Source organism: Carassius auratus, chromosome 22, assembly GCF_003368295.1.
Source record: "Carassius auratus strain Wakin chromosome 22, ASM336829v1, whole genome shotgun sequence".
NCBI lineage: Eukaryota > Metazoa > Chordata > Actinopteri > Cypriniformes > Cyprinidae > Carassius > Carassius auratus.
The window spans coordinates 7,693,099-7,716,717 of NC_039264.1; the positions used below are offsets into that span (position 1 = coordinate 7,693,099).

The 23,619-nt window shown below is 36.5% G+C and overlaps 1 protein-coding gene and 1 pseudogene across 1 annotated transcript in view; both read right to left on the reverse strand.

Annotated features, from left to right (window-relative positions):
- LOC113039570 (aryl hydrocarbon receptor-like) overlaps positions 1–13,664 on the reverse strand; it is a 38,974-nt pseudogene extending 25,310 nt beyond the window's left edge.
- A 1,534-nt stretch (positions 13,665–15,198) lies between these two features.
- Positions 15,199–23,619, reverse strand: part of LOC113039571 (aryl hydrocarbon receptor) — a 56,698-nt gene continuing 48,277 nt past the window's right edge. The window contains exons 5-11 of the mRNA XM_026197489.1: positions 23,011–23,131; positions 22,561–22,700; positions 22,138–22,340; positions 21,920–22,029; positions 21,613–21,754; positions 19,735–21,526; positions 15,199–18,853 (exon numbers count right to left, since the gene is read on the reverse strand). Of these exons, the coding sequence (XP_026053274.1) occupies positions 18,746–18,853; positions 19,735–21,526; positions 21,613–21,754; positions 21,920–22,029; positions 22,138–22,340; positions 22,561–22,700; positions 23,011–23,131 (2,616 nt within the window). The 3' untranslated portion in view covers positions 15,199–18,745. The remainder of the gene's footprint in view (positions 18,854–19,734; positions 21,527–21,612; positions 21,755–21,919; positions 22,030–22,137; positions 22,341–22,560; positions 22,701–23,010; positions 23,132–23,619) is intronic.

Below are 23,619 nucleotides of genomic sequence, written 5' to 3' on the forward strand. Positions count from 1 at the left end.
CTCTAGCAAGGACCAAAAGACAAAGAGAACAGAACTATACACAATATATTTCAAAAGATCATTATTAAAAATACAAGGGGAGGAGCCAAACGACAAAATGTACAGTCAAGCGCTTCAATCCAAAGACGTCTATCCTGAAATGCATACGACTTTTGAGCTTAGGTTTAGCTGTCTTTAGTTGTGCCAAAACAGCTAAAATGACCAGCGCATGAGCTCACATTATGATCGTAACACTAAAGTACCTAATAAAATGAAATGAAGGTGAGGACAGTCCAGAGTACAGTTACATTTTCTCCGCTGTTTTTAAAGTTTGAACATGTGGAACGAATATAAGAAACTGTTTGACCTAAAGGGCTTCTTATTTGCTGGGAAAGATTATATTGACTAGAGAATGGACAATATTAGACATTAAATACACAGATGGAAAAAATAAAACGTATTATTAAGAAAAATTGCTGCCACATGGAAATAGATTTAAAGCAGAATTCAAATAGATATTCATGAAGAAATAAGTAAATATATATATATAAAGAAAAGATTATTGCAGTAGGTTTACAAGAAAGCACTATTTCAGTTTTCTATTTAATAATTATTCGTTAATTTATTGTTACTTGACATTTCTTTCAATTGTGTGTGAAATCTTATAGCAATTTCTGAGTGAAATTTAGTTTTACACAAATTTTACTCTGTTTACTTTATTTACTTGAATTGTGATGCATTTCTTGTGAGATTTAAATAGATAAATAAATCATCGGTCAAAATGAATTTTGAAATCTTAAATGCAAGTAAATAAATATGTTAACACAAATACTACAATACTAGTACTACAACATCTGTTTATATATTTTAATAATAATAATAATATAATAATAATAAGATGAGTTTTATCTAATCTCTAATCAAATAAAGTTACATGGAAAAAATGGAGGAGGACCAAAAACTTGATTTAAGTACAAATACGTGTGACACAACACAATGTAAAAGATGTTTTGACATGCACACGCATACCACTGTAATGCCACAATCAGACTAAAAACTTGGTAAAGCGTGTCTATCCACCATATAAACACAGCTCTGTTAATGTGAAACAGTTTCTTTTCGCGTGTTACGAAGTATTGCTAGAGGTCAAAATGTCCTCATACTAATTCAACACCAGCCGTGCTTGATTAAGAAAAACACATTCATTTTCCTTTAAGCTGATCACGGAGTCCTGCCCACGTTTACTAACTCCACCAGCTCTCTCTTTTCTTCTCTGACGTGAAGCAACCTCACCTCATTCAGCCAAAGGTTCAAGAGTTCACTGCTGCCAGACTGTTTTTACAGGCCCTCTTTCGTTTCTGCCTTGCCCTCCCTGTTCTCTCGCTTTTCAAAGGGATCTCGGCATGAATGTAAGTGGATTAGCTCTTGAATTTGTTCTACCAAAACACTTTCATCTGGCACTACTTGTTTGAGTATAGTTGAGTTTATACACGGAAGGTGGGAGAAAGATACAAGGTGTCATGGCTGGTAGAAACAGAGAGAGTCAAGCAGGTAGATACACAGACAAACAGACAGATGATATATAGACAGATCGATAGATAGACAAACAGATGATATATAGACAGACATAGATAGATGATAGATAGAGACAGACAGAGAGATAGACAGACAGACAGACAGAAAGAGACAGAGAAAGAGAGAGCGAGATAAGCGCATTTCCACCGCTGGAACTTTACTAGGGACTGGTTGGGCTGGTTCGCAATTTGTATCCACAGCAGAAACCAGGATCTAAATAAAGTTCTGGGTAAAAAATTGTCCCTCAGAAAGTCCCTGCTTGTGAGGTAGTACTTTTTCAAGGGTCTGGAACTTTCGGGGATGGGACTTGGGCGCTGAGCGTGCCGATTGGTTGAGTTCATGCACCATTGTGATTTCAACCACCATTTATTCAGATCATTTTAAAAATATTATTGTTATTGTGTCATGAAATGTAGTTTTAAAAGTATTTCAGGCAATAATGTAGCTGTTTAAAACTCAAATCTGTGTTATATTTATAAAGACAACACCTATTTAAAAACGTGTTTTGCCAATTTCGGAGACGGTCAACTCTACGCGATCAGCGGGAGCTCACTGTTCATGTTTACCGACAAGAGCAGGCTCACCTCGGGTAGTCCTTCTGATTTTTGCCATTGACTCTGATGTCTCTTTAGTGGTTAAACATAAAATAGAAAATAGAAATTTAGGTAGTTTGTATTTAGAAATGCGCAGACCTACGTCACCAGATTATTTGCCTAATCTTCCTGGTACTTTGGACCGTGGTGGAAAAGCAGAAAGCAACAGATCTGGGGGGAAAATAAATCCTGGGAAAAAACTTTCCTGGTACAATTGTTCTGGGTAAATTCGGTGGAAATGTGGCAATAGATAGACAGACAGAGAGATAGATAGACAGATAGACAGACGTACAGACAAAAAGACAGACAGACATAGACAGACAGACATAGACAGACAGACAAATAGACAGACAGACAAATAGACAGACAGACATAGACAGACAGACAGACATAGAGATAGATAAACAGACAGACATAGACAGACAGACAGACATAGACAGACAGACAAATAGACAGACAGACAAATAGACAGACAGACATAGACAGACAGACAGACATAGAGATAGATAAACAGACAGACATAGACAGACAGACAGACATAGAGATAGATAAACAGACAGACAAGACAGACAGACAGACATAGACAGACAGACAAATAGACAGACAGACAAATAGACAGACAGACATAGACAGACAGACAGACATAGAGATAGATAAACAGACAGATATAGACAGACAGACAGACATAGAGATAGATAAACAGACAGACAAGACAGACAGACAGACATAGACAGACAGACAAATAGACAGACAGACAAATAGACAGACAGACATAGACAGACAGACAGACATAGAGATAGATAAACAGACAGACATAGACAGACAGACAGACATAGAGATAGATAAATTGACAGACAAGACAGACAGAGACAGACAGATAGACAGACATACAGACAGACATAGATGGACAGACAGACAGACAGACAGACATAGACAGATAGACAGACAGACAGACAGAGACAGACAAACTGACAGACAGAAAGACAGACATACAGACAGACATAGACAGGCAGACAGACATAGATGGACAGACAAATAGACAGACAGACATACAGACAGACATAGATGGACAGACAGACAGACAGAGACAGACAAACTGACAGACAGAAAGACAGACATACAGACAAATAGACACAGACAGAGAGATAGATAAACAGACAAACAGACATACAGACAGACAAATAGACAGACAGACAGAGAGATAGAAAAGCAGAAAGCAACAGATCTGGGGGGAAAATAAATCCTGGGAAAAAACTTTCCTGGTACAATTGTTCTGGGTAAATTCGGTGGAAATGTGGCAATAGATAGACAGACGTACAGACAAAAAGACAGACAGACATAGACAGACAGACATAGACAGACAGACAAATAGACAGACAGACAAATAGACAGACAGACATAGACAGACAGACAGACATAGAGATAGATAAACAGACAGACATAGACAGACAGACAGACATAGACAGACAGACAAATAGACAGACAGACAAATAGACAGACAGACATAGACAGACAGACAGACATAGAGATAGATAAACAGACAGACATAGACAGACAGACAGACATAGAGATAGATAAACAGACAGACAAGACAGACAGACAGACATAGACAGACAGACAAATAGACAGACAGACATAGACAGACAGACAGACATAGAGATAGATAAACAGACAGACATAGACAGACAGACAGACATAGAGATAGATAAACAGACAGACATAGACAGACAGACAGACATAGAGATAGATAAATTGACAGACAAGACAGACAGAGACAGACAGATAGACAGACATACAGACAGACATAGATGGACAGACAGACAGACAGACAGACAGACAGACATAGACAGATAGACAGACAGACAGACAGAGACAGACAAACTGACAGACAGAAAGACAGACATACAGACAGACATAGACAGGCAGACAGACATAGATGGACAGACAAATAGACAGACAGACATACAGACAGACATAGATGGACAGACAGACAGACAGAGACAGACAAACTGACAGACAGAAAGACAGACATACAGACAAATAGACACAGACAGAGAGATAGATAAACAGACAAACAGACATACAGACAGACAAATAGACAGACAGACAGAGAGATAGATAAACAGACAGACAAGACAGACAAACTGAAAGACAGAATGACTGATAGACAGACAGACAGACAGACAGACAGACAGACAAACAGACAGACAGACATACAAACAGACAGATAGATAGACAGATACACAAGCAGACAGACATACATACATAGACAGACAGACAGACAAATAGACATAGATAGACAGACAGAGAAACAGACATTGACAGACAGAGATAGACAGAGATAGACAAACAGACCATTCCACATCCAAATTTAGTTTTTCTCCCTAAATAACAAATCTGTCCATTCTGATGCTCAATTTTACTGAACTAATGCCTGCTGATGACTATTTTGAATTGAATTCTGCCAAAGTTTGCACTTGTAAATGTTCGTTAAATGCATAACGTTAATTACGTGAGTAGCCTACACGTCTAAAATAATACAGGCCTATGAAGAAAAAAATTTTTTTTCATAAAAATATTTCTTACATTTGCTTAGTACAACTTTAAATCAATGTAAAGGTAAAATGAATTGTACAACTGATTTTTTTTTTATTCTGTTCAGCATTTGAATTTGTGACGGGCTGCGGGTTGAGAACCACTGCTCTGAGTCACTGAGTTCAGTAAAGTCTATCAAATCCAATTTAAATGACAAATTAGCTTCTCATCTTTTAACTCTATAACCTCTTAACACCAGGATGTCAATCAGGCTATTCTGAGTCCTAGGAGATGTTAAATTCCAACATCTCTGAACAAACTCAGCTTTGTTTGCTGTTCTTTGTGCAGTTCACCCTTTTAGTAGCTTAAGGGCCCCAAAGGGTCAGTGCAAGTGTGTTGAACAGTAGAGCGTTTCCTGACACACAAACACTAATCCCAGATAAAGACCCACCTAAAAGGCATCCAGTACACCACCGCTGTGAAAGGAAATGGCCACACTTTCTTTAACTGAAGAGGGTCGATCCAATTCATCTCTCACCATGGAGGGAAGTTTGTCTATTGTATGAATGGGGCGCTTAGCAACCGGCGACAGGGGGCATACAAAAGGACAATAGGAAAAAGTGTGCCAATTCAGTCAATTCAAGAAAGCTTTGGGCTTGAAGGCACGAGACCGTATAAATAACACATTATGACTACAGAAGGTACCCTCATAGCAAAACAATTAAAATAAATACATTATTATTAATAATAATACAAAATATAGGAATATTAACAGAAACAAATTGATATTATTATGTAAAATATTATAAATTTTAATAATATAATAATAATAATATTGTAATAAATTTGATTATTACTATTATATGCCTACAATTTGTTTAATTTGAATGAAAGTTATTAATTAATCAGAGTATATGTTTATTTTTCTTAATTTTTAAAAATATAAAGGCAATCCCTTGTACCAAATTTCCTAAAATATAAAACAAATTTATATTTGTCCTACATTTCCTAAATTAAAAAAAAAAAAAACTAAATATTGATAATTGTTATATTTGTCCCACATTTCAACTAAAATAACTCAATATCCAATTTTACTTCTTGAAAAATCTGATTGACATGATGACATGGTCAATCTTTTTTATAAAAAAAAAAAAGAAAAAAAGAAAATGTCACTGTTATGTAACTTTCTGGAATTTTTGTGTTTTCAAGGCAGGGGGAAAATAATTTGCTTCTACTGCAGAAACTGCGCAAAGTGTGATATAATCTGCTGTTAAAGCAGGGACAACCAGTCAAGAAGTGATCTTTGCAGCGGACGCTTCGTGGAAAAAGCGATCAGAGACTGGTTTTGGCAGGGTGGCTGGTGATTAGAGCAGAGATCTTGTAAAGCAGGATGCTAATTGTGCTAATCTAGTCTAGCACTGACTAGACTGGAATAATGTTGATGCTTAGCAGGGATTTCTGCCTCATTTCAAACATCCCTTTTCACTGTAGCTGATTACTTTACCGAGAAAGAGCAGATAAAATGTTAGTCAGGGAGACTATTTACTATTTACAGAGAGAAGTAATTTCAAAACATCAGCTGTATATTTACTGAACTTGGAATACAACGTCATTTAGCATTTAGCAGATGCTAAGCGACTTACATTGAATTCAGGCTAACAATGTTCTCCTAACATTGGTTCCCTGGGATTCGAACCCCCAACACTTGCTAATGCAATGCTCTACCGCTTGAGCTTCAGGAACATTTTTATTTTTTTATGTATTATTAATTAGACTCTACTGTACGATGATTAATCACATTTTGCTCACGCGACCTCAATAACGGGCTACTGTGTAAATGGAAATGCCACAAAATTAATAAAACACTTACTTGACACGGGCCGTTGGAGTTTACGAACACAACATCCTGATCTCAGATGACGAGAGCAATAGTTAAACGAGAAACTACGTCTGCAATCAGAACCATATGCGTACATGTGATAATCCCTTTAATACACATACAATCACAGCACTGTTTATGTCTACGTGTATTTTAAGCCAGAAATGAAAACAACACGACATTGTTGCGGCATCAAACGAAACAAACCACAGGCATCTGATTCTGTGAAAACATCTCATGAGAAAATGAATCATTCTAATCGGGGCTTGACTAATGAATGCTGGCAAGACATCCACGGCTTTTTATTTGTGTGTCTAATAAATGTCATAACCATAAGCTTTTCATAAATCAGCAGAATTCTGCCAAGATGGTGTTCACAATCCATTATCCATCATGACGTAATTAATGCCTCACTCCTTCATCTCCTTTGCTTTCATATGAGTCAGAATTCCCATGGTGCCTTGGTGAAGCCCTTCTGAGACAAACCGGAGAGAGGCACTTTTTAGAAAAAATTTGGGTCTTTTTGTACTCCTCAATGTGGCAAAAATCATACAGACACATTATCATATGATACGGAAACATTGGTTTTAATGTGCTTATGTTACAGTTTGCTAGTCTGGCATGATGAATAATCAACCAAAAACAGGAGAAATATGTAATATCTGAGCTAAATCACACAGGAAGCATACTATTAATATTTTTTAGCGGCATACAGAATTCGTCTGGAATTAAAAATAGGATTATGTAAAAAAAAAAAGAAAAAAAGAAAAATGCTAAGAACCTCGGATGAGGAAAGATAAACGAATAAACAGAGAGAGAAGGTAAAAAAAAGAAAAAAAAACACTTTTTAATGGCTAAAGTTGATCAAAATGAAGAGACATCTGGTTCTTAGTCCTAATTCGTAGGTATCCAGCATGCATACAAAGATTAAGGATTGCCCTGCATTAAGCTGGCAATACAAATAATCATATAAATATGGGGTAAAAAAAATCTTCTAGGCGGAAATCAGATATCCAAATGTGGCCTCAGAATTACGCTCTCATGTGCAATTCTGTCTTTAGTTATTTAACACATTAGTGGGCAAAACTGATTTCAAAACAAAACAAAACTAAACTAAAGATCGTCATGATGTTCTCATAAAAATGTGAATAAAATGTGAATAAAAAATATTAGTAGAATATATTAATATTTTAATAATTTCTTAAAAATATATTAGCTTTATATTATAATATATTGTATATAAATTAATAATATATATTGTATATATCTATTAATTTTATTATGCATTTTATATATATATATATATATATATATATATATATATATATATATATATATATATATATATATATATATATATATTATTTTTTTATTTATTTATTTATTTTTTTTCAGTGATCCAGTATATATATATATATATTTTTTAAATCCGTTCAATATTTTTGACAAAAAAAACAAACAAAACAAAGCAAAACAGAAGACAAAACCATCTTGTGTTGGAATCTCCCCTACATCAAACAAAAAAACTAACAAAAATTTGTGTTGTAATCTCCCCGGCATCAAAACAAAACAAAACAACATTAAGTGTTGGAATCTCAATGTTTTTAAACAATACAAAACCCATTTTTCCTAATCGTTACTATTCCTAATTCATGAGGCCAATTCACTGCATGAGAAGACAGTAAAAGAAAAAAACTAAAGATTTAGCTCTATTTCCCAGTTCTAACAAGCATTTTACTGAAAGCTGGAATCTAATACTCACAAGTCAAAGAGCATTTGTTCTGTTTACTCATAACAAATGATGTTTTATTTACGCATAACAAATTATGTTATGTTTCTCTCAAGGATAGAAGAGAGAGGGGGAATGTAACCGCTGGTGCCATGACCCGGAGTTGAAGAATATAAATAGAGACAGAAAGAGCGAGGAAAAGACAACACTAAGAAGTGCACTATAAAGAAGGGCAAGTCTAATTGGGGTCTTGTTTTAGTTGCCGTCTCTAAGTTAACACAGAAAGCTTCCTGAGGCATTAGAAATGCTGCAAACACTGACCTACATTCAGTTGTACAACATCTCTGCCTCCCCAGGGAGGCCTTCAGAAGCTGTTTATGCTGATCCAGAGTCAGTCGCTGTACAAAAAGGTGCGATCAGAGATCATTTTCATACTCCGTTCTACACAAAAAATTTTTTATAAAACAAAGCTAAACAAATTAAAGCAAAATAACAGCCAGAAAATAACAGCCTTTTTCATAAAAAAGTAAAATTGCTAAAATAATTTTCTACAATTTACAAATAAACAATCTGCATTTCCCTTTTAAGAAACTTCCTATATGATTCAGTTTTCAATGTGTAATTTAAATAATGTATTACATAATAATACAATATTTATTAAAAAAAATTAAATAATTGCTAAATTTATTATATGTGAGTATAAAAAAAGCTTTTTAACTGTTTATGTAACACTATAAGATGAAAAATTATAAATAAAATTATAAATAATAAAGTTATTTTATAGCAATTATTATTAAATATGTAAATACAATTATTTGAAATACACGGTCCAGGCTAGTAAACATATATATATATATATATATATATATATATATATATATATATATATATATATATATAGTTCTAATTTAAAAAAAATTGACCTGCATGCACACAAAATTTGAATCCACTGCATTCACTGGATAACATATTTTTTATTAGATATATAATCTATTATATCATTAAAATGCATAATGATTATTTAATAATTATAATATATTATATTAAATAAATAATCTGTTCATTTCAAGATGTGACTGCTATTGGATAGCACTAATGATTTTAATGTTTAAAAGTAAATGGTATAACAATTTATAATAATGATCCCTGCAGTAACATAAATTACGTTATATAAATGATGTTGCAATGACAATAATTCAACAATCCATCATTGTTATAAAACAACAACTCCAGATGATTCATAAACCCAGCTTCATGCACATAATTCATCAGTCGTCCACCTGAACAGCCATTTTAAACTCCACTTCCTTAAATAAACACACCCCTCCATTTTATAAATTCTTTAAGCTCGTTATGTTTAATTATTCATGCCTCAGAGGAGGTCTGTTCCCGCAGTGCAGCGCAGCATGTCCGTCTCCATTCCCGAGTCACAGAGACAATGACATATTTATCCAATAACACTGCGGTTACAGACGCAAATTTGCTCCGAGTTTATTATTTGTTGTCTGAAGGGAAAGGAGTAGTAATGCATGCGTAGAAGAACTTGTGGACGTATTGTTATGATGTTTCTTTCATAAGCTGGAAGGAAAAGATGAGCAAAAAGCTTCGGCCAGAATCTTTGTGTGTATAGAGAAAACGATGGTTAAAGTTCTGACGCCGATGCTTTTCTACACTCAAATCCCAAAAACAAACAGATGAAACTCTTGGAGGAGACGGAGCAGCACAATTGTGGCACTAACAAGCAAAATAACAAGCTTGAGTGTGTAAATATGGGAAAATAAATATATATATTTCAGAAAAAAGACTATTTACTAACAAAATGTTTGTCTGTCTGACTATTTGTTTATATTTTGTTCTATCTATCTATCTATCTATCTATCTATCTATCTATCTATCTATCTATCTATCTATCTATCTATCTATCTATCTATCTATCTATCTATCTATCTATCTATCTGTCTGTCTCTAATATATCTATCTATCTATCTATCTATCTATCTATCTATCTATCTATCTATCTGTCTGTATGTCTGTCATCTATCTGTCTGTCTGTCTGTCATCTATCTATCTATCTATCTATCTATCTATCTATCTATCTATCTATCTATCTATCTATCTATCTGTCTGTCTGTCTGTCTGTCATCTATCTTTCTGTCTCTCTGTCTGTCTGTCTATCTGTCTGTCTGTCTGTCATATATCTATCTGTCTGTCTGTCATCTATCTATCTATCTATCTATCTATCTATCTATCTATCTATCTATCTATCTGTCTGTCTGTCTGTCTGTCATCTATCTATCTGTCTGTCTGTCTGTCTGTCATCTATCTATCTGTCTGTCTGTCTGTCTGTCTGTCATCTATCTGTCTGTCTGTCTTTCTGTCTGTCATCTATCTGTCTGTCTGTCTGACATCTATCTATCTATCTATCTATCTATCTATCTATCTATCTATCTATCTATCTATCTATCTATCTATCTATCTATCTATCTATCTATCTATCTATCTATCTATCTGTCTATCTGTCTGTCATCTTGTGTCTAAATATATCTAAATAAAAGTCTGTTCTTCCTGACTTCGCATTAGGGCATGGTACTAACTACAACAGTACTGTCGGTCTACACAGCTACACAACCTCCAGCCACTTGGGAGCGGCACGTGAACTCACCAGTGAAGAAGTTCTTAGCACGTAGATAACTGACACTCAGCCGCAGGATGGAGAGTTTGTCAAGGCTGCTCGTGACCTCCTCTGGAAACGGAAGGAGACTGGCCAACCGGTCCAGCTCAGAGTTCAACCGATCTCGATGACGCTTGGATGGGTTAGACTTCACCCCTTCAGCTGAGGGTTGCTTCACACTGAGCAACATTTAAAAAAAACACACACACACGTTAAGATCACATTCAATAGTGTTGTTCAAATGCATGGTCTGTTTGGACAATCACGGACAGTATGAAAATACAGGAGCCACATTCACAAGTCTCGCATTGATTTGCACAGGCTGTTGTTTTTACGAAATTTACCCAATTGTCAACTTTCCTTTTCTGCCCGTCATGTTAATAATTTTGCATTTTGTTGTGCCTGTGCTGTTCTTGGTCATAATAATAAGTTTCAGTGTTTGATTTTAAGGAAATTTGTGTGAACCTTTGAACAACATACAAATTTGGGTCACCGCCCAAATGTAAAGTCTGAGCCCTGAAACGCACACACATCACAAATCCATACACACAGAGCTGTTACAAAACAATTCATCTGTTACTGTAAATATGAATGCACAATTTTATTATAGACGAAAGATAGTTTAATTCAAACATAAATACAAAAAACAACAGTGTAAAAAAAATCACTACAGATACTAAAGCAATTTTAGACAAATGTAGCTGATCTAAATATTGTAGATAATAAAATATAATGAAAATATAAAAAAAATACAAAACATAATTATTAGTAGTAATTCTGTTATCAAAGAGTATAAAATAAGCTCTGAATGGAACCTATTTGGTCTACACTTAAAACAAATGAAAGGTGGCAGAAATGATTTAACATATTTATAAGCACTATAAATTCTATGCTAAATCTAGAAAGCTTTGCATTCACTGTCAAAATAAAATATTTGAATTTAAATAAACTATTATACAAAACTAGCTTTATAATTATGTATATTATATTAGGTTTATAGTTACAAAAATATATTTTATTGAAATAATCTAAATCCCATCTAAATATCATGTTGTAAAAAAAAGTGATTAACACATAATGCAAATAAAAATAATATTTTAAACAAAATATTTAGCAAAATAAAATATATTTGATTTGTAATTATACAATAATATAATGAATATAATAAAATGATATAACATGCTATATACATTATTTAAAATATTTTCCAAGCCTCTTATCTGATTCGCAGGAATGGCGTTCACAACTTCATTTGAGGGTCTTTAACATAATATAATATAATACAATTTCATGTATTTGTCCTCTGTTTGAACAGTTTAATTTGATCAAAAACGGAAACGAAAAGGAGAAATAAATCACCTTATGAAAACTGCAATATAATATCACGATGCACATACATTAAATAGCAACCACTAATACCAGGGATGCTTTGATGATCTTAAATAGAGTAATAACAGACAACATAAATATTTACTTCAGACAGATGGGCCTAAAAGAGCAGATTACACATGCGATTTGGGTCAGACGAATATTACTGTACTGTAACGAGTTTCGAGTCAGAAACGCCAACAAAACCACAAATGACCAATTATAAGTCAATAACTGTCCATCTACACATTCATTACACACACAAACACACATTTATTCTTCAAACTCACCTTCTTTGCACGGGTTTTCGTCTTTTTCGTCCTGCGTACATGTTTAAGGCTCTAACTCTTCAGCTCCAATGAATTCAACCCACAATTAACCACAGATAAAACCTCAATCCTTCTACTCAAACATGAGAAAGAATCTGTTTTCTTGGACAGGTCATGGGTGTTCAAATTTAAAAATCCGAAGAAGTGTAATAAATATAATGTAAACTGTCCAAAAAGGCACCCAGAAGCCCCACTGTCTCAAACTACTGCATTCAATGACATTAAAACGCCAAAAACAGCGTTACAGAGTGTCATTCCTCTTCGGATATACTTCAGCATTCACATGAGAAGTGACAGCAGGTCTTCTTCATCATATTCGACATCCTCAGTGCTGCTGAGCTTGTACAAACAGCCCTCCAAAGTCATGTGCTTGGACAAAACAATACGTTATAATCTATATTTACACAGAATAAACCAAATCCACAGTCATAATGTGTTCCAGCTTCGTGTCTTAATTCATTTTGGTCCGAGCTTGCTGCTCCACAAGTCCCCCGGCGGCGCGTCCCCGACATCAGCTTGCAGGGTTACGCGCATTTGGTTGACCAAGCAACCGGCACAGATTTAAGCAGGAGCGCGCGCAGAGCATCAGAGGCCACGGCTTAAAGGCAAAGGGGAGAAATCTCCTAGGATACAGGGCGTCAGGTTTAACGTCTTCTGTGATTGGTCAACGCACTTCGAGATTACGATTACTCGCTTATGAATATTAATAATGAAACGTGACGCGCAGAAGACTTGGAAAAAAAAGCAGAAGTCGGCCGCCAAATTATTATCCCTCTCTGAATTCGCTATCTGGTTTTCTGATCACAACCCCTCCCCCACCTAAACCTAAATCTACCAGTACTAGGGGGGTAATATTCTGGCAGGGGTCAGAATTGGGCACAACACCGGAACGAATCATACTATCGGGAATATGAATATTAATGAGATTATATACTGGACAGGAAGGTTACCAATAAAAACTGGCGAGTCTGATTAATATTAATTAGACATCTGGACACTTCTAGCCAATCAGGGAGCAGAACCCCCCCCCCCCCTTTTTTTGACAAATGTGACCCTGAAACTATTGAACCAGTAATAAGGGTAATTTTGATAATAATCTTTATATAGTAATAATAATAATAATCTGAATAAATAAGATTTACATTGATGCATGGTTTGTTAGAATAGGACAATATTAGGACGAGACAGGCTACAACTAACTATATGAAAATCTGGAATGTGGGAGTGCAAAAAAAAATAAAAATAAAAAAAATAAAAATAAAATAAGTAAGTAAGTAAGTAAGTAAGTAAATAAATAAGTAAGTAAATAAGTAAATAACTAAATAAATAAATTATATATATATATTTATATAAAATAAAATACTGAGAAAATCGCCTTTAAGGTTGCCTAAATGAAGTTCTTAGCAATGCATATTAGCCTACTAATAAAAAATTACGTTTTTATATATTTACGGTAGGAAATGTACAAAATATCTCCATGGAACATGACTTTACTTACTATCGTAATGATTTTGTTTATTATATATTTTCTTTAACATAAAAGAAATATCAATAATTTTGACCCATATAGGCTAATGTTTGGCTAATGCTACAAATATACCGCAGCGATGTATGACTGCTTTTGTGGTCCAGGCTCACAATTTACCTTACCTCTATAAGACTAATTTGAAAATTCAATAATAATAATAAAAAAATATTATATATACCACCAAATTGATCATTCTCAATAACGTTTTTTTTTTTTAAATCCAAATGTTTTAAAATAAATATTCCACCCTAACAAATTAAAAATTCAATTTTTAATGGTATGGAAAAAAACTATTTATACTCCATTAACCGACATGTGATCTTACATGTCTCGTGTTTGCAAAGGAAAAAAGAATTTGCAACACGGGTGAAATCCCGGGGTTAATTTCCTTTTTGCAAGCTTCTGTTATGACGCATCATTTCCTGCGCTTTCGGAAGCTTTTTTTTTAATAAGTGTGTTCGACATTTATTGACTATAATGCCTACATTATATAATACTTGTTTATGGACCACAGCAAAATCCCTTTTAATGCATGCAAGTTAGGCTGTTGACTCTTTCATACACATTGCACACATCTGTTTCATAGGGATGCATTTAAAGGGCAGTAGACCTAATGAGTAAATGACGATCCGAAAATGATTGCATATCTCCCCAGTTTGGTTCTAGGACACACTGTAAAACTGTGGGCGACCACACCGCAGGGTGCACACCCATATGCAACGTTAATTTTCTATCTCTCTCTCCCTTGCGAAAAGACTTGTGTCAACATAACCTTACTAAAAGTTTCACTTCAAACTAATAGAAATATAGAAATAGTGCATACTGGCACACGTTCAAAATATATACATTAGCGCCCCCGTGTGGTTAATCTATCTATCTATCTATCTATCTATCTATCTATCTATCTATCTATCTATCTATCTATCTATCTATCTATCTATCTATCTATCTATCTATCTATCTATCTATCTACATTTCCGCAGCTATCTAGTAAAATAACCAGCTGAAGCCATTGAGTCATCAACCCCCTTTTAATATTATGATATCAATGAGGGCACAACAAAAATGAATCATTTGATAATACAAATACAAAGCAAACCAGAGCTATATTTTACATACAGATATATACGTATACTTATATATAATATAGATGTGTGTGTGTGTGTGTGTGTGTGTGTGTGTGTATAGCCTGTATTTGTGGGACAGCCACTTACTCCTACAGATTTTACAGTTGTGCAGAATAATGTACAAAATAAGATATAGGGTACACATAAAAGCATTTACAGTGCTGGGTGAGCAAGCAAAGAAACAGACATACAATGATACAACAAATAAAACACAGATACTGCATTAAGAGAGGCCTCACAAACACTTCGTTATGCAAGAAGCAGGCATCTGAAGCGTTAAGTGCTATTATTTCTTCCTAAGAGATTCGTAACTTAGTGGTGAAGGGGAGGACGTTCTTACAAGTGCGATTTATTTTGGCACTGGGGGATTTCAATGCTGTCAGTGAGGTCAATTTGTCGTTTACTGGTGCCTAATCCACTACTAACCTGTATTATTCAATGGCACTTGAAGGCACAGAAAATATGAAAGGTCATTTTCTGGACCACTAAACCTCGTCTAGTAACAAATAACTAATATTTAGGCACCTTAATAAAGTCATGAAACTGTCATAAACAGTTTCCTAAATAGATATGCAGGATTTTATTTGTAGTAATTTTCATTGAAAACTACATTTCAGTTACAAATATCAGTGGTTCTCAACTGGTAGGTTTTGATTGGAAAATAAAAATGACCTAGACACCACGATGTGTTTTAAACAAACTTACTGGCTGCACAAAAATTAAAATTAGTTGAGTTTTTTTCATTTTTATTTAATATTAAATTAACATTATTATAACATCTTATTAAATTATGGGCATTTAAGTAAGCAAAGCAAAAGAAAAATATTTTTTTTTTTTATTAATTTTTTTTTTTTAATTGTGCGTCATTTAATTTCACAAAAAAAAGTGAAAAACTTTTACTGAGAGTATATAAGATACATGAAATTATCAAAACAAGGGAGCCATTTTGTACAATTATGGCTAATGGCTTTTGTACAATAAAAGCCACTGTAAAATCTGAGTCCTGAAGCGAAGCCATTTGAGAACCACTGATTTAATATACAGCACTGTGGACGGAGTTACACAGCGCAAGAAGAGGTTTCATAGCCTTGTTAGGACATAGATAAATTTTAAAGCGTGAAAACGAACATCAGCGCAAACCAAATCCGTCGCTATTATTTGTGCGTAATCAATCTGTCCAGTGATAAATGGATCAATCAGCTAACTGATCGTCCATTAACCAACCATCAATCAAAAAAATCTTCTAGCGTCAACGAACCTCCTCTCTTAGCCAGCAGACATCTGGCAATAAAAAACAGAACGCTCTTATTTACAAAACAACTCCTTTAACTTTCAGTTCAAACGAAATCAAAGACGAAAAAAGTAGCTAATCTCAGAAAACAATAGCTGTTTGAAGGTGCTTAAGAAGACGGACTGAAAGTGTCCTTTAACTCTTGAACTGCAAGGCTATGTACAACACTTCGCAAACTAGCTTAATCGATTCCGTTCATGCAAACAACAACCAGTTGTTAAAAACATTACTTCTCAGATTCAATTATAGCTGCCATTCCAATTCCATTCCTCCTCTGCAAGCCACTACCATTTCGTCCAAAGAGAGTGAAGACGGGAGGTAAATAAGTAGAATATCCTTTGGGCAGAGAGAAATTAAGGCACGCAGTGTTCCCATTTCAGATGATGAAAGGAAAAGGCTTTGGATGCATGAGTTTGAGGGTTGTATATATTTGCGGTTATTATCACACCATACACTCTGTTCTTACTGCAGGGAGAAAGAATAAATCTCAGAAGCAACAGCGGTCAAAAACATGAACAAAATTAAGGCTATTAAGGCCTTTTCAAAGAGTTCATTTTGCACAATAAAACCAATCAGTCATATTTCTATAGCTACAGCATCTCCTACAAATATGTTTTGGTATACATACACATTCAAAGTGCTGATACAATCGAATCAAATGGCTTTATATTCTTTCAAAACAAGGCCTACAAACTTTACATGAAATAGAATTTCCATGGAAATCGCATTTGATTAAATGCGTAAAATTTACGCAAAACCAATTTTCCGAATTCCGTTTTGAGCACATTCTCTACACTGCGCTTCTTCTAAACTTTTTGGCTGCTGCTGTATTTCCTGACTAACCAAGAATGAAACCACAGATGAATAAAGACTTTCACTGCGGCCATTAAAAAAAATATATATAAAAATAATAATAAAATTTTCTCTCAACAAACATTGACTTTTTTTTGGAGTCCTTCTGTCTTTACCTTTCTTCTGGAGGCAGGATATGCTGGCTGCTGTGATTCTCCTGGCACACAACACTATTTAAGAATTCCTAGAATTCTTCCACATAAGTGTTAACGCAAATAGAAAGCAAGAAGGAAATCAGCAAATTAAAAAGTGGACAAAAATGGCTCAATGACATTTCCATAATTTCGATTATATGCATACAAAAGTACAAAAGACAATTTTTTTTAACAAACAGACAAAAAAAAACAAAAAACTGTACAATAAATGATATGATAACATTCAGATATTGTTGTAATACACATGAAACATATGGTTAACGCAACCATAAAATTGTGACAAGACCAGTTGGTTTTTACTCTTTCAATGGAAAAAGTGTTGTTGAGAAGAAAAAGTGGTCGGGGACTGTTCATTTTTGCTTGGTCAACTTAACATCTTGCAGTGAGTGGTGCTTCAGAGAAGTTTTGGGGAAATTTTGCAGCCAACAAATTCAACAATTTGCTCTGACAGTCCAATGGTGCCACTGAGGCCATCAGCAGAGTATTCATTTCTTTCGAGAAAGTTGGGTACATTGATAACACCAAGCTTAAAGCCAATTTCACGCACATTTGGCAAATAAAAGGCGTTGGCTGAGGCTGATTGACTTTCCCTTTTTGAGTCGAAACTTACCCCAATAAATAGCATCTTGTGTGCATCTTGAATTTCCTCAGATTTTCATCCCTGCAATTAAAAGGTTTCACCGTTGCTTCTGCATACTTCACAAATGAACTCTAGGCTACCTCTCACGCACATACACACAAACACACACTTGCTCACACACCTCTCCTTGCTATTACACACGTCATCTCACTCTTTTTCCATGGCAGGGTGGCAAAACAGAACAATATCCTTCAGGGATAAAAGGATGCGCTTAAGATGTTTTATATTTTCTTTCTGCCACTGCTTATTTCTCAACAGAGAGGGTGTGAACAAGTGGATAAGTAGATAAGTGTTGAAAAAATGTGTGGTACAATCGCCTTTTAAAGTTCTGTAATGTCTTGCAGGTGTTCAGTCTTTAAAAAGCAGACACTCTTGTCTCACGAGGGACCTGCATGTCCCTCAAGGGACAAACAAGTTGCCGTATTTATGCTTTTTTTTTTTTCCCTAGAAAAAGGCACAGCACTGTTGATGTATCAGTCCGTATTGAGCATGATCTAATAGTCACAGCAACTGCTTTGGTTGTTCTCGGAAAAGTAGGTGGTTCCATTGACCAACGATGGAAAATGGAGCGTTCCTTTCTCCTCAAGTGGAGGGTTTGCGATCTGTGGAAGGACAAAATTGAAACCATTAAAGGAATGTTTTGTCCATTCTGTGGCAATCATGTCATGATGTTCATTAAGTTGTGCATGGAAAAGAATTTAAAAATGAACTCCCTCCATTTTGAACTTTTGTGCCCAGTCTGTGGTTACTGATGCATTGCTTTAATGGCTTCCTACACTATTCAGGGTTTAGACATTTAAAAAAATGCAGTATCCCTGAAAATGTTATGACCAGCTTAAACCAGCTCAAACTACCTAACATGCTTCAAAACATACTGGGATAGTGTGTCAATGACATTTTAATGAACAGTTCAATAAGACACTGCACTGTATAACTTACAACACTAACAGAGAGAGCATGTTCTTCATATCTAAGCAAAATGGACAATATGACTGAAAAACACCCAAATTAATCAAAATCGAGAGCTTGTATATCAGAACTGAATTATATCGAGAAATATGACACCTAGTCTTACTCTGGACTGCCCTCAATTGTTTCCTTCCACAATGTGGAAAGAAAACAACTGAGCATATTGGGAATTAATTTATCTTGAGAGTCTCTGTCCACCCCTAGACTTCCTCAAAATCATATGGTTTTTCTTTACACATGGTGGCGGTAGCAACATCCCAAAGTGTTGTTTGTCACAAAGACTTGAGACTAATGGTAAAGCTGAGATAACCCAACCGGTTTTGAAAAAAAGAACTTGATGTGCGATGACACAATGAGCCCGGGGTAAGAACAGGGCAGTTCCGCTATTCTCAACAAACTTCAAGACTCTATCTAAAAATAGGGAGAAACCACACACCTGGTGCTTTGATCTCTGAACTAGAACAAGCTAGTTTGAAGTTATAATTATACCATGGATCACATTAGTACAGTTTACCTGTGTCTGGCCATTGCAGGAGAGATACTGCTGAGCAAGTATGTTCTCTGGAGTTAACCCAAGTGGCACTCGGCAGGCCATGGGGCTGATATTGGTGTCTTCTTGTGGGATGACCGTCGTTCCCACGATTGACTCACTTGGAACTCTTTGGTAGTAGCAGGATGTTTGGTTAGGACTCTGGGTAACAAGAGCTTTAGCCCTCTGGCAGGATGGCACTGAAGACATTGGATCAGCAGAACCATACTGCGTCCCGTTCACTGTCGGTTGAGGAGTGCCGGTGAACATGCAGCTGTTGGTGGTCAGATGAGGGCTGTTGTTGATCATCTCTCCTTGCTGAGGATAGATGCCATTTGCAGTTGTCTGGGGCAGGAAACCAGACCCGAATCCTTGTCCGTTTGTATGCGACATCAGTTCTCCAAGCAGGTCTCTTTGGAAGCCTGTAACTTGGCCGATGAAGCCCGTCATATTCTGTTGCCCACTGGAAAATGATTTGGAGACCGGTTGAGGCTGTGATTGCTGCCAGCTAGGCAGTCCAGGATTGGCAGCGTTTTGAGTGTGAAGAGAAAACTGTCCTTGTAGTTGGGGAGTTGGGCCAGAGTGTATTCCCGCATCTTGTACACCTGAAATATTACGGGTGCAAGAGTTCCGCAGGTTATCGATCATATTGTGGCTGTCAGACACCCACTGAGGTTTCTGACTGATTAACGGTTTTTGAGGAAGGGAATTTTGGCCATTGAAGCCCATTGGCTGGGCGGAAGTGCCCTGCAATAGAGGACTTTGAAGAGGGAGAGTCATTGTGTTGTGATGGAGCTGGTTTCCGGTTTGTAGGTTTCTCTGGCCACATGGCACCATTCCATTCTCTTGGATGGCACCTTGCAGACCAAGCCTGACTTGGGGCGGCTGCTGCATGGCAAGAGAAGGATTAAACATAATGTTATTATTGCCAGGCATCTTCTGGGTTGTCTCTTCTAGTCCAAATGATTGTCCAAAAGAGTTGCCAGGTAGCATCTGTGGCCCCATATGGTTGAGCTTCACCAACCCTCTTCCAGGGCTACTGATGTCCACTTCATCTTGGATGTTCATTCCGATGAACCCACCTGCACCTGGGGATCCACTGAGTATATCTGCCTGGCAGTTGAATTCCTGGTTAACAGCTAAGTTATTCTGTAGTTCCATTTCTGGAAGACACTCAGGCACCTCAACAAATGAACCCTGGCTCTTGAGTTGTTCAGGCAACTGAATGCCACTGTCCTTAAAAAGTGCATCCTCGACATAAGAGAGGATGTCATCGGTGATGATTTCATTAAGTTCCATTTCGTTGCTGTAGTTCATCCTGAGCAGAGTGTTCTCCCACTCCTTCAGGTCCGATTCGTCCACATCAAACCCCTGAAGCCCACAAATACTGTTGTCCCCAATAATCTGTTGCAAGCTATCCATCATGTCCTTTACCACACTTTCCTCCTTTATCCCAGTGTTCAGGGCTGACGGCTGCCAGGTGTTCCCAGGGACATTGAGCAGGGCGTGGCTATCCCCGAAAGCCTTGTCAAGGGTGAACTGGGAATTGGGGTCATTGTTGTTGTTGTAGACAGACTGATCCTGTTTCAGCATGCAGCCGAGAAGAGAATCTGGGTCCAGAGATGGTGGTTTCTGCATCTTCTGGCCCTTGCTGGGATTTTGCATGTCAGCGATGTCCAGTGTGGGGCCAGTCTCATACAAGACACCCTCACCAGTGGGGCAGCTAAAAGGTAGCTGCATCTTCCTTTGACGGAGGTGTTCCTCACCCTCCTCATTACTATAAGATACAGAAATTATAATAATGTGAGACACAAGGAAACTAAAGCAACAACAATTTTTTAAAAAAAAGCGGGTTTAACTTACGTTAGTGCTCTTTGTCGAGCAATAATGAAGTCTGGTCTTCCTCCTTTATAAACAAGCCTAGCATTGGACTGCACCCAGATCCATGTACCCCCCTTCATGAGAAGTCTGAAGACAGTTAAACCACTTTCTCCAGTCTTTATCACTATCATAAAGAATAAGAAAGAGAGGGGAATTAAAAAAAAGAAAAAAAAAAAAGAAATACTATGTAAATCAAACAGCTATTTTTACGTAGTTCATAAACAACAAAAATGATGGACATGGCTTTGACTAAACATTAAACATCTGGTCAAGATCTAGCATAACTCACTTCTGACATGGTTGTCAGCACAGTGCATCATGTCCGCAGCATGAATGAACTGATAGCCAGAGCCTCTCATACACAGCTCAATCTCAGTGTAACCAAGAACCACCTTTCCCCTGCAAAATGAGGAACAGATAAGAACATTTTTAACACTAGGCTTGTACCACATTCTCAAAGTTCTTTGGCCCAATCTAAAGTTGCATTTGCTTCTTAATCAAAGCTACCTGGTGTCAACACCCAGAGGTGTGAAGTCCATCTTGTGTTTGGTTTGGAAAAGAAGAGTCTTGCTCCTGATCTCTAGGATAGAGGGTGGCTGGAGGGGTGTGGCAATGACAAAAAGAGCCAGTTGAGGATGGGCCAGGGTCCCATCTTCAGCCAACTTGTTTTGCCCATGGAGGTATTTCAGCCTCCCATGGAAATTCAGAGCCTTGGGAAGGACAAGAAATTCAATTTAGCCCCATGAGGGTGTGACACCGAGTGTAAACAATCCACAGCAGATTTATTTATACAGTCGTTGTTGTTACTGTACTATTGTGCACACAGAAAATCAAACGTATCAAACGAAAATCAAAGGTTAATCTTGCAATGATTCTGAAATATTGATTCTACATAGGCATAAAGTTGCAATAGAGGTCTAGGATGTTTACCAGGAAGCCTGATGAGTTGTCAAGGAGGCACCGGAATCGGCAACAGAAACTTCGTTCCAAGAAGGATGAGTTTTCTGGAGGGATGTGTTGAGGGTTGTAGTTTACCATATCTCTGGTGATGTCACTGCTGCTTTGAATTGCTGGAGGCCGATTGGTTGTGCCAAACAAAAGAGGAAAAAAAAAACAGTGATGTAATTGGCTGTGAATCACTGGCAGTGTTCATCATCCTGGGTTTATACAAGACTCCATTTTATAAATCAGAACGGATACTCCCACAGCTGTCTTGTTCTCCACGAACATACTTTCTTGATTCAGTAATAGTAACAACAGAAGTCTGCTCATTCACAAAACATTCAAGGCTGGGCACTCCGGTAAAAGTTGACAACACCTTACCAGGAACTCACAGATCCCTACTTGGGCATCACCATTAAGGATTGAGTTACTACTAACCATCAGATGCATCGCTACCATCGCACGAAGTGGGATTGAGAGCGAAGTGTAGTTGCCTTCGAAACATGGCCCGATCGTCTGTATGGATGAGCTCGAATACACTCTGATGGACCACATCCGACTGTGAAGACAATAAGAAAAGACATTACCAAAAATGATCGCAGGACATGTTCTGCATCCTGCATTCACTAATATTCATTCCCATTATAAACTGACTGGGAAATATGATAACGGGTTTTCCACTGCCACTTTCAAGTTCTGTTGTAATTGTTAATGCCAACCAAATCCTCATTGCATACTGGGCAAAGAGGTTTATTTTTGTCTTTCTGACAAGACTGGTGAAGCGAGAAAAACTTTACATTTACAATTTGTTTGTGGTGTTGCAGATGCAGGAGCTGGCGTTCTGTTGTGAATGCGTGTCGAAGTACACAGAAGAGAAGACATTCTTTAATAAACTTTAATAAATACATTTAAAAGTATTTGTGTAGCTTCACAAAATTACGACTGAACCACTGATGTCACATGGACTATTTTAACAATGTCCTTACTACCTTTCTGGGCCTTGAATGTGGTAGTTGCATTCATGTCTATGCAGGGTCAGAAAGCTCT